The sequence below is a fragment of the Silurus meridionalis genome, chromosome 8 (genome assembly GCF_014805685.1).
Source record: "Silurus meridionalis isolate SWU-2019-XX chromosome 8, ASM1480568v1, whole genome shotgun sequence".
NCBI classification, from domain to species: Eukaryota; Metazoa; Chordata; class Actinopteri; order Siluriformes; family Siluridae; genus Silurus; species Silurus meridionalis.
The window spans coordinates 18,237,403-18,249,527 of record NC_060891.1 but is presented as its reverse complement, the minus strand read 5'-3'; the positions used below and the strand labels follow the sequence as shown (position 1 = coordinate 18,249,527).

Below are 12,125 nucleotides of genomic sequence, written 5' to 3'. Positions count from 1 at the left end.
CAACATCTTGGTGCTCTATTAGAACTTGTTCGCCTCTTGTCCTATAACACAGTCAAATTGACTCTGTTATAGAACCCAACTACCTGCATGTCTTCCCTCACCACAGCCATAAACCGCCTCCTTGGCCTTCCACTTTTCCTCCATCCTGGTGGCTCCATCCTCAGCATTCTCCTACGGATATACCCCATGTCCCTCCACTGCACATGTCCAAACCATCCCAATCTTGCCTCCCTCACCTTGTCTCCAAAATGACCCACATGCGCTGTCACTCTAATAAACTCATTTCTAATCCTGTCCATCCTTGTCACTCCCAATGAAAATCTCAACATCTTTAGTTCTGCTACCTCCAGCTCCACTTCCTGTCTTTTACTCAATGCCACTGTCTTTAAAACATACAACATCGCAGGTCTCACCACAGTCCTATAAACTTGCAGATACTCTTCTATCACAAATCACTCCTGCCACTCTTCTCCACCTCATCCGTCATAGCCGATCCTTGATGCAGTCCAACCTCCACCTTGAACCAGTCTGTCGTTCCTACTGCACACTTCACTGCTGTCACACTGTCCTCATACATGTTCTGCACACTTGACTTCCTCGTACAATACCACAACTCCTCTCTCCGCACCTGGTCGTAAGATTTCTTTAAATCCACAAACAATGCAACTCTTTCTGATCTTCTCTATACTTCTCCATCAACATTCTCAAAGCAAATAATGCGTCTGTGGTGCTCTTCCTCGGCATGAAACCAAACTGTTGCTCACAGATGATCACCTTTTCTCTCAGCCTGGCTTCCACTACTCTTTTCCATAACTTCATGGTGTTACTGATCAACTTAATTCCCCTGTAGTTACTGCAGGTCTGCACATCTCCGTTATTCTTAAAGATTCTTAAAAATCCTGTTTAACAATCTTGTTAAAAACTCCACTGCCATCTCTCCTAAACATCCCAAATCCTAAACCGGTATGTCATCTGGTCCAACCGACTTTTCACTCTTCATCCTCCTAATTGCTGCTCCTTCCTCCTTACTAATTCTATCCATTTCCTGCTTCACCATTTTCACACCATCTAACCCTCTCTTATTTTCCTCATTCATCAACTGCTCAAAATACTTTCTCCATCTTCTCAACACACTCTTCTCACTAGTCAACACATTTCCATCTCCATCCTTTATTGCTCTAACTTGCAGCACATCCTTCCCAGCTCGGTCCCTCTGCCTGGCCAATTGGTACAAATCCTTTTCTCCTTCCTTAGTGTCCAACTTCTCATACAGCTCCTCTTATGCCTTTTTTGGCTTTTGCCACATCCATCTTCACCTGCTGCCGCATCTCCTTGTACTCCTGCCTACTTTTCTCATCACTCTGTCGATTCCAATTCTGTTTTGCCAACCTCTAAAGCTGTCCTGCACTTTCTTATTCCATCACCACGTCTCTTTGTCTTCCTGTCTATTTCCACCTGTCTCCCTTATCACTTCTGCAGTAGTTGCCCAATCATCCCACACCTCTTCACCACCACCAAGCCCCTGTCTGACCTCTTCCCTTAATCTCAAACTACATTCTTCTTCTTTCAGTTTCCACCATCTCATTCTTCTTTCAGTCCTCACTCTCCTCCTCTTCTTCTTCACCTCCAAAACCATCCTACAGGCCACCATCCGATGCTGTCTAGCTACACAGTTCCCTGCCAACACCTTACGGTCTCCAATCTCTTTCAGGTTACATCTCAGGAACATAGTCCGCCTGTGTGCACCATGCTCCACTCTTATACGTCACCCTATGATCCTCCTTTTTCTTAAAATAATTGTTCACCACTGCCAGCAAAATCTACCACCCTTCTGCCCTTCTACATTCCTCTCCTTAAAGCCATACCCACCCATCACCTTCTCATCACCTCTGTTCCCTTCACCTACATGCCCATTTAAATCTGCCCCAATCAGCAATCTTTTATTCCTAGGTATCCTTTTACCACTACATCTAACTCACTTCAGAATTTTTCCTTCTTCTCCATCTCACAACCCACTTGTGGAGCATAGGCACTGATGACATTTATCATCACGCCTTCAACATCCAGCTTCACGTTCATTACCCTATTAGAAACTCTCTTCACCTCCACTACACTCTTACTGTACTCTTCTTTTAGAATCACACCTACACCATTTCTCTTTCTATCCACACCATGATAGAACAGTTTAAACCTCCACCTTAAATTTTCCTGGCCTTTCCACTTGGTCTCCATGGACACACAACATATCTACCTTCCTCCTCTCCATCATATCAGCTAACTTTCTCCCTTTACCAGTCATAGTGCCAACATTTAAAGTACCAACCCTAACCTCCACCCTCCTACACTTTTCCTTTTCCTGCCGTCTCTGTAGACGTCTTCCTCGTCTCCTTCTCCTCCTTCGGCCAACAGTAGCCCAATTTCCACCGGTACCCTGTTGGCTAACAATACCTGTGGCCGTCGTTGGTAACCCAGGCCTCGACCAATCCGGTATGAAATTCTCTTTCATGATCCACATATTTGATTTGGCACATGTTTTATGCTGGATGCCCTTCCTAACGCAACCCTCCTGATTTATCTGGGCTTGGGACTGGCTTGTGCAACCCTATTGGCTGGGTTATAAATGTGTATAATAAACATTAAAGCATATAATTAAACTGTAAGTTATAAAAGAAAGGGCAAGAAAGTTCTGATTGAAGTTAACCAACCTTATCCAAACAATGACTGTAACTGAATTTCTTTTATTTGTAGTACATTTATTAATGTAAAACATTAGTAAGAGCAAAGCTTCAATAACTAAACTATATAGATTTTTATTTATCTTTATTCTGTTCATTGTCCAAAAATTTGGGTATAAAAAGTGCAAGCTCAAGCTGAACCGTTCTCAAAACCCGGTGCTCCTGTGTATCAGTGCATGGGATGCTGCATTTCAAATCTAAAGCCACATGCTATGTTGCCAAAGAGGTAAAACGGGTAAGATAATTAAAATCAGAACAATATACATTTTTTAAACATTTGTTAAAATTTTTCAGGATTCACTGGTATTCTTTTTTACTATTTCAAAGGTGATTGTTAAATATGTTAAGCTACTGAAACACACAGACTGCCACTGCAGCACTTGCCACTATACTATACTATACTTTACTGAGTAGGATCCCCACAGGTTCTTTTTTCTTAACAGGAAACACATTTTAAATATTTCATTTTATTGTTATCCATACCAAGATTCCTACAAAATGCTATGTTTACCTACAACTATTCTTTATATGCCACACCATTCATGTGCATGTAGCTTGTTCATTAATATTTTTTCTATTATCCGCTGTCCCATTTTTAGTGAGTTTATGCCCACTATATCTTCAAATTCCTCTTGGCTGTCAAGAGCAGAGTGTTTTCTTTAGAGATCAGCAGTTTCTGAAATACCCAAACCAGCCTGTCTGTTACCAACAATTATGTGGTCAAATTCACTGAAATTGCAGTTTTTCCACATTCTGAACATTATATAAAGCTCTTGAACTGTACCTGCATGATTTTATGCATTATGCTACTGCAACAAGAGTGTTTGATTGCTATTTGCATGAATAATCAGCTGTACAGGTTTTCCATTTTAAAGTGGCCAGTGAGTGTTATTAATAAATGTATTATTATAAGTCATTATTTATAAGTGCATTTTATTAATAATATAAATCAAATGCACTTATATTTGTGTTGAATTAAAAGGGTCACTTCATGGATATAAATGTTTTTTGATACAAAGAGTGACTTTCAATTTGTGTTAAACATAACAATAGAAGCATTTCTGTTGACTGAACATTTGCACTGGAAAGTAAAATACATGTTTTATTTCGAGATATGGTGTTCCAGCTGCCACACAATGCATTAGGTTACATCTGTCGGAGGGAACACTCTGGTTTCCAACACAACCAAGGATAAATAGATTAGCAACAATGGAAAGATCGAATGATAGTGCAAGCAAATATTCATAATTAATTTCTAACACCATAAGATTAAATAGTTAAAAAGACATGGATGTGAATGTTAAGTGCAGAAATTACATGTTTAAAAAAAAACTCACAACTCATAGTGTTCTTATACAGCAACAAATCTAATTGAAATCTCAAATCTAAGGCTTAGTTTAATGTATAATAAACTCATTGTAATTTATTTTATTTAGCCTGTACAGGTTAAAATATTTTATATTTAATATTACATATATAATATTGCAGATGAACGGGGCACACGTGTGCAATAGCATGGAGTAGATAAACATCTGTGGGTGCTCGGATACTCTGCTGGATTCTACTAGATCATGTGGCCTTTAATAATGTTTAGGGTAATCCACCTGTATTACCAAACCTAAAATATTGTTTACAACAGTGCATATTCAATTTTCCTTTCATTAAATTAATGGACTATAAGGTCAGACAAAGGCCAATGAGTCATAGAGAATTAACTTGGGGAAGAACATGTGCAGTTTTATTCAGTAGGTGTGGTTAGGGACCACTATAAAATCAATGAGGTGCATTTATGACAGATGTATTGGAGAGTTTTTGTGTGAAGAACTCAGGTAGTATTTTCATATTTTTGACACTCACTAATATTATGAGAAATGACAAAATCTGAATGTGTTAACTGATTAGTAATATATATGTTTATGTGTGTGTTCTGTTTTGCAATCTGTCCATAGCTAGGATGATTCTGTTTCTTAAATACACTGGAGCAACAATTGTTTTACTGTCTGTTCTAATTGAAGTTGGACAACCTTATCCAAACAATGACTGTAAGCAAACTTCTTCTATTTGCAGCACATTTAATGTGATAATGATGTAAAACAATATTAGAGCAAACAAAGATGCAATAACTGGTCCATATGAAGTGGTATTTATCTTGATATATATATTTTTTTGTTCGTTGTCTGAAAAGTTGGGTGTGAAGAGTGCAAACTCAAGGAAAACAGCATTTTCTCAAAACCTGGTGCTCCTGTGTATCAGTGCATGGGATGCTGCTTTTCCAGAGCTTACCCGACTCCTTTGAGGTCCAAGAAAACAATGTTAGTCCCCAAAAATATCACATCTGAAGCCACGTGCTGCGTTGCCAAAGAGTTTAAACGGGTAAGATTATTAAAAACACAACAATATATGCCTTAAAAACATTTGTTAAAAAAATTTTTCAGGTTTCACTGATAATCTTTTTTTTCTTCCCCATTTCACAGGTGATTGTTAATGATGTAAAGTTAATCAATCATACAGACTGCCATTGCAGCACTTGCTACCATCACAAATTTTAGATATCATTACTTGACAAACGTGTGTTGACAAATGTGTGGTAAAGAGCGCTCAAGTTATATACTGAAAAATACACCATCTCATGTGTATGCTGAAGTTTTTGTGCTTAATGTTTGTCTTAAAGCAGTAATTGCTAATCCCATTTAGAAATGTAAACCAACTTGCAAAGTTTGATTTGTCAAATATGTCTTTAAAATAAAGCATATGTTGCAAATATGTTTCTATCTATCTATCTATCTATCTATCTATCTATCTATCTATCTATCTATCTATCTATCTATCTATCTATCTTTCTGATGACAATATATAGTAATATACAAAAAACTAACAAACAAACTATAAATAATATATTCAATTGAGATCTTACATAATATACTATAATAAAAATGTGTACAGAAATAACATTTGAAGACAATCAATAGCTACTTAATAACACAATAATTAAAAGAGATCAAGTCTTGAGGTTATGTGTTTTAGTGGCTAATTTTACAGATAATGTACAGCTGGGTAACTGAGCAAGCCTTTTAATTCTCTCTGTTAAAGGGGTGCTGCACACTGAGCTATGCAAACAAAACTGTTTCACTATAATGTACCTGATAAAGGCTGTGTACGAGTGCATTTTTTTTACACACACACACAAACAATATATATATATATATATATATATATATATATATATATATATATATATATATATACATACAGACTGTGGTGTGAAAAAGTGTCCTAATTTCTTATTTTTTTTACGTTTGTCACACTTTAATGTTTCAGATCATCAAACTCATTTAAATATTAGTAAAAGATAACACAAGTGAACACAACATGCAGTTTTTACATGAAGGTTTTTAGTTTTGGATTTAAAAAAATCTAAAACTACATGGCCCTGTGTGAAAAACTGTTTCTTTGGATGTTGTTGTGGGTCTGTTTTGACCTCTTGGATGAGTCGTCGCTGTGCTCTTGAGGTAATTTTGTTCGGCCGTCTAACTCCTGGGTATATTCTCCACTGTTCCATGTTTTTGCCATTTGTAAATAATGGCTCTCACTGTGGTTCACTGGAGTCCCATAGCTTTAGAAATAGCTTTATAACATCTTCCACACTAGATCTCAATTACTTTATTTCTAATTTGTTTCTGAATTTCTTTGGCTCTTAACACTTTGTCTAGATTCTGAGGATCTTTTAATCTACTTCACTTTGGCAGGCAGGTCCTATTTAAGAGATTTGTTGATTGTGAAAAGGTGTGTCAGTAATCAGGCCAGGGTGTGGCTAGAGAAATTCAACTCAGGTGTGATAAACCACAGTTTTAACAGGGTGACAAACACTTTTTCACACAGGGCCAGGTAGTTTTGGATTTTGTTTTCCCTCAATAATAAAAACCTTCATTTATAAACTGTTGTGTTCACTTGTGTTACCATTTACTAATATTTAAATTAGTTTGATGATCTGAAACATTAAACTGTGACAAACATGGGAAAAAATAAGAAATCAGGAAAGGGGCAAACACTTTCTCACACTATATATATATATATATATATATATATATATATATATATATATATATATATATATATATGCATGTGTTTATTCCCCAGTCAGTAGGGGTATGGCAGACCTAAAACCAGTGCACGCGCTCATGTAAGAAAATTAAATAAATAAAAAAATTAATAAAAAAAAAAACCGCGTCGAGCACGCGCGCGGCCCGGAGCGCGAGAGCAGGGCCTAACGGGAGCGCGCAGCCGTGATTGTTGTGAAGATGGCGGAGGAGGAGGCTGAGAGAGAATACAACAGGAGAGAAGAAACCGTGGCCCTGAAAAAACGGTTCCAGGATTTAACCACGGTGCTACGAGACAGCACAGACTCGGCGATAGACGCCTCCGCTAGCTTCTGCCACGGATTTTGTCAGGTTTGCGTTTTCCTGTCATTTTGCCTGCTCGGTGTGAGGAAGCTTGCTGGTGGAGTTGCACGTCTCCATCATCGCAAAGAAGGGGTTAGCCTGGATGGCTAATTCCGTTAGCGCTGTCCTGCAGACTCTCGGTCCGCTGACCGGCTATGGGAAAATTCCTAGTCAAATGAATACACCGCGGCGTGCTTCTTTGTTTTAATCAATTTTAATTACATATTTATACACTATCGCCGGTTATTTCGCGCTATTAAGAGTTTCAAATTGCTGTATTTTTGTTGCAAAAGTAGCAGGTATGTTGTAGCCTGCCAAGCCCCCCCCTTCCCCTCCATGATAGCTGCTCGGCTAAGTGGCTAGCTGGCTAGCTTTTTGTGGCACCTTAACGCCTTAACCTCGCCTTGATAATAAGGGAGGGTCTCGACCTAAAATATGGGCACCCACACAAGCATCTGCATTGCGATGGGCAATCCGAAACGTTTCGTTTTTCTTTGTGATCAACAGTAAAGCACAATTTACGAACGAATGATGAAATCAGCTCATAAAATGCTACTTCTGCAGTTGCAGGAGCTGCCAAGGAGCCCGGGTATGGAATTAATGTCCAGCTTTGTCGCCTGTTTCTCCTCATTGCTTTTTTTATCCGTTTGATTATGCAAATGCATTTTTTCCTAGTCGTAATTGTGCATAAATAAATACAATCGCTGCCTTTGTTAAAGCATGCAAGGGACAGATGGCTAAAATTAAGATGGCAGGAGCTAACTAGGAGATCAATGCTGACTCGCAATGGTGGAGACAGATTTTTTTATTGGAATTAGGTCGAGCTGGCCAGAGAATTAGGGATGGGCAATATGGAGGCAAATAGCTTGTGGTACAAGCAAGCAAATAAATGCATATACATCACTAATTGGCTTGAAGAAATTTTCAGGAATTTATTTCATATCCATATGAACGCAGGGACATGGTATAATAAATTGACAACCCCGTATAACCCAACAGCCCCACCCCACCCCATGCAGCCGTGCAAAAATGTAATTAAATAAATAAATGAATTATTGAATAAACTGTGCAGGCTCAGTGTTCCCCTGAGTGCTGACCTCCCCCTTCATAGCCAGTTATATACTACTGTATATGTGGAGTGTTTTGTCTATTTTGTTCATAAAGTAACTAACATTTGTGCTTTTTCTCAAATTTAGTTTTTCTAACATTAGTTACCCAGCTTTATTTTAAGGTACACATTTAACTTACAGGTGACTGTCCAGGTGAAAAATCTAGTAGGATGTTGATAATACTACTATGTTAGCGTTTCTTATTTCAGATGAAATTTGAGTTTAATTTTTGCTTAGTTTGAATCGATTTACATTCCTTGTTTGCAAATAGTTTCAATTGTGAGCAATCATGAGGCAGTCTACAAGCTAACAGAAGGTAACAAGCTACTTAAAAGTAAGACTTAAAAAGACCTATGCAAGTAATAAAAAATAGAGATTTATGATTTAGCATGCATCATATGGCTATTAGGTCTAGTAATTCTAGATAAACTAGTTATCTTACCTAACTCCTACAAAAGACCCCATGAAAGTGACATAACATTCGACAGGTTTCAGAAGTTGACTTCCCACTAACTTCTATGAGAAGTTCTATAAAAAAAAAAAATAATAATAAAAAAAATATATATATATATATATATATATATATATATATATATATATATATATATATATATATATATGAATGAATCTTCAAAATAAACCTGCATTTTGTTTCCTTGTAACATTTTTAGCTATGATTGTTACTGTAATATTTTGCTTGTATCACAGTTTCAAACAGGACAGAGATAAAAGGAATATAACACTATAATGACAACCAAATAGCAAACACACTCTTTTGGGGTAATGCTCAGGCCTCCACACTGCAACACATACACAAAAGAGGGTTACAAAAAAACCCCTGATTATAGTTATGTAACTATCAATCGCTGTATCAGAAAGAACTGTTAACTTTTTATTTCAGGTTTTCTAATAAAAATCTGTGATCCTAAGCATTAATGCTTTAATACTAGATGTGTTTGGTCAGTGACCCAATTTTGTTTTTAGCAATGTACTTCAAGACAGGGAATTTGTTGAGTGAAACTATAAGCCTAAAGATATTTGTCCTTTTTTTTTTGTTTGTTTTATTATTATTATTTTTTTTTACATTTATAGCTTACAAATAATTTGAGCATAATTCATATGAGACACATTTTTATGCTATTAAATGATTGGGTATGTGTGCAAAGAATAATTTTATCTGCTTTTGTTTTCAGTGCTAAATCCATTAGGATTATATGTAGTTATTACATTATGTTTAATTTGGTGTCTGGGCAGTAAAGTATGGCAGTCTATTCCTTTTTGAAACTGAAGCAAGAATAAAACTAAAGCAGAATTTTGGCAATTGCTTAATGGATTGTATACATGAAACATTTTCATTAACCTTGTTTAATCTGTCATATTGTGTTTGTAAACATTGGCAACTAATTTATAAATCAATTTGAATGTTTAATTAAAAAAGGAAATGACACGTTTTTTTTCCACTACATAACTGTACTAGATTTACCAGACAACCCCAAGATCATTATTAATAGGATGCTACAACACAGTACATTTCTCCCTCTGTTAACAGATACTTGTGGAACATGGAGGCCAATGGAAGTCAGAGGAAGATCCACTGCCTTTGCTGGAGATGTACACAGTGGCTATATTGTGCTTTGCTGAGGCTACCCCCTTTCTTTTTCCTGAATGTGAACATGTCATGGTTGTCCTTGAGAAATTAGCTTTGTGAGTATCCTAAATATGAAGGTTGTGTTAATGTACATGACCTTAGTAGATTCAGTCAATGAAATTGAAATTTTAATATATTTTAGGAGTTGTCTGGATTTTCTGCTCGCCCTCTTGGACAAAATACCAACTACACTATGGGAAGAATTTCAGTCTTCTGTCAAGGTTTGACAATATTTATTTGCTTCATGTAAAGAATGTACTATTTGGAGCAGCAGTCTGTTTTAGGCAATTTGTTTGATTGTCCTTAAAAATGGATATGCTATGTTGAAGAAAGCATTGAATGATTGTAAAGAGGTTTTAAAGGCTAGAAATTAACTATGAACACTATGCAATAAATACATGCAGCAAGGGTTTAATTTGCTGTGGAAGTGATATGAAGCATAAGTTGTATTAGTTACACTTGTAGATTCTTTTAAGATATTTAATATAAGGATTTACTAAAGGGTGCAAATTTTCTTACCTCTTTATTATCATTCTCACAGGTGGCACATGGTATTCTTCAGGACAATGGGAAATTGCAGCTTAGTATACTGATGACTCTAGCAAATGAAAGTGGGGTTTGGACCAACACCACTCTGTGTCACATACTCTCAAACAACATGCCTGATGTTGAAAAAGGTAAAACATTCTGTTGTGTAATGTGTTTGTTGAGAACTGGGAGCAGCTGGACGTTTATTTTACATGTTAACTACATAGTGTTCTTTGTAATTTGTTTGTTCATAGTTCATGAGCTCCTAGCTCGGGAGGGACCTACACTGCTTGATATGCGGATAAAACACCTTATCAAACAAAAGTGTGTGGAAAAAGCTGCAGTGCTTGCAAAAACATGTGCAGAGTTTCCTGAATTTTGTGGAAAGAAGAATTTCAAGCAGATTTACCTTGTTTGTCTGTGTGAGACAATGTCACAACAAGAACTCATGCAAGAGGTGAGAAGTTTATAATATTTTTTATTTATTTGTGGGGAGGATTCTCACAAATACCTGGAATGTTTTAAATATCTTGTTCTTTTATTTTGAATTGATTTATTATGCCAAAGAACATTGGCATAATTGACAGTTTTAGTTCAAACAAGTAATGTTTTCCAACTTCCTGTTTAGATAAAGGAGATTGACTGCAAAGATGCTTTGGATATGATCTGTAACCTAGAATCTGAGGAAAATGAAAAAGGTGCCCTGAGCCTTTGTACTGCTTTTTTCAAGCGCCAGCTTCTACAAGGGGATGTGTACTGTGCCTGGTATGAACAGTTTTACGTTTTAATAAATGTATTTTGCCTGTGGGTGGTATGCACAAACATTCACACAATAACTACTGTGGGTGAAGTTTTCTTTTTCCCCCATTGGTTTTTCTATTCCAACACCCTATTATTTGTAGTGTGAAAATTTTATATTTGAGGAAAGTTTGGAGATGATGTCTGTTTTTCTAAGGCACTGAAATGTATAAATTAATGCATTGTCAGTGAATATTTTGCACGTGGCTCTTCACCAGTGCCTGATTAAATGCTGTTTAATGATATATTGTGACTAACATTCTTTTTTTGTTTAATTTTCTATGCCTGTATTTCAAGAGGACAACTTGAGCTCAATTTTTTAAATGTAATTTGCAGGGAATTGACACTGTTTTGGAGTAAGCTTCTGATTCGTCTGGAATTAGCACAGGCATTTTTGGATCAATGCAGATTGTTAGCACAACTCTCCGGCAGTGTTTACCACATTCTTCTTCTCATTAAAGTTATTCAAGCAGAGGTAAGCCTTTTATTTTAGCTTAACTAAATTATGAATACCCACTGAGGTGTAATATCCCAAATTAAATTAATATTAATTTGTCTCTTTTTAAGGTTCAGAATGAAGGACTTCCAGTGTGCATCGAAATGTGCATTCAAGCTCTGAAAATAGGAGTGAGTGACAATGAAGACTGTAACACAACTATCTGCAAAACTATCTCCTGCTTGTTGCCCTTAGACTTGGAAGTAAGCGGGCATGCCAGTTAACAGAGTTCCTTGTTAAGCCCACTGTGGATTCCTACTATGCGGTTGAAACACTTTTTAATGAACCTGACCAGAAACTTGAGGAGGAAAGTCTCCCGATTCCAAATTCACTACGCTGTGATTTGTTGTTGGCCTTGAAAACACAGTGGCC

The 12,125-nt window shown here is 36.7% G+C and overlaps 2 protein-coding genes across 3 annotated transcripts; both read left to right on the top strand.

Annotated features, from left to right (window-relative positions):
- Positions 1–2,906: 2,906 nt before the first annotated feature.
- cga (glycoprotein hormones, alpha polypeptide) lies at positions 2,907–5,489 on the top strand. Of its 2 annotated transcripts, none has more exons than XM_046855883.1 (4): positions 2,907–2,970; positions 4,685–4,777; positions 4,921–5,108; positions 5,210–5,350. In XM_046855883.1, the coding sequence occupies exons 1-4, from the start codon at positions 2,943–2,945 to the stop codon at positions 5,282–5,284; spliced, it is 384 nt and encodes a 127-aa protein (XP_046711839.1). In that variant the 5' UTR covers positions 2,907–2,942; the 3' UTR covers positions 5,285–5,350. The 2 variants fall into 2 exon arrangements, with proteins under 2 accessions (XP_046711839.1, XP_046711838.1); XM_046855882.1 differs by lacking the exon at positions 2,907–2,970 and adding an exon at positions 4,518–4,564 and having other exon boundaries at positions 5,210–5,489.
- Positions 5,490–7,002: 1,513 nt separating this feature from the next.
- LOC124390089 (zinc finger protein 292-like) lies at positions 7,003–12,125 on the top strand. The gene is made up of 8 exons (XM_046855795.1): positions 7,003–7,183; positions 9,833–9,987; positions 10,074–10,152; positions 10,473–10,608; positions 10,714–10,916; positions 11,088–11,224; positions 11,594–11,732; positions 11,825–12,125. The coding sequence occupies exons 1-8, from the start codon at positions 7,034–7,036 to the stop codon at positions 11,975–11,977; spliced, it is 1,152 nt and encodes a 383-aa protein (XP_046711751.1). The 5' UTR covers positions 7,003–7,033; the 3' UTR covers positions 11,978–12,125.

Bases quoted from the DNA above. Each gene is read 5' to 3' on its own strand.
- cga (XM_046855882.1), top strand. From the start codon at position 4,525: ATGACAGATGTATTGGAGAGTTTTTGTGTGAAGAACTCAG. The intron at 4,565-4,684 runs GTAGTATTTTCA...ATCTGTCCATAG, and splicing joins TTTTTGTGTGAAGAACTCAG to CTAGGATGATTCTGTTTCTT. The intron at 5,109-5,209 runs GTAAGATTATTA...CCCATTTCACAG, and splicing joins TTGCCAAAGAGTTTAAACGG to GTGATTGTTAATGATGTAAA.
- LOC124390089 (XM_046855795.1), top strand. From the start codon at position 7,034: ATGGCGGAGGAGGAGGCTGAGAGAGAATACAACAGGAGAGAAGAAACC. The intron at 10,917-11,087 runs GTGAGAAGTTTA...CTTCCTGTTTAG, and splicing joins AACAAGAACTCATGCAAGAG to ATAAAGGAGATTGACTGCAA. The intron at 11,225-11,593 runs GTATGAACAGTT...TGTAATTTGCAG, and splicing joins GGGGATGTGTACTGTGCCTG to GGAATTGACACTGTTTTGGA.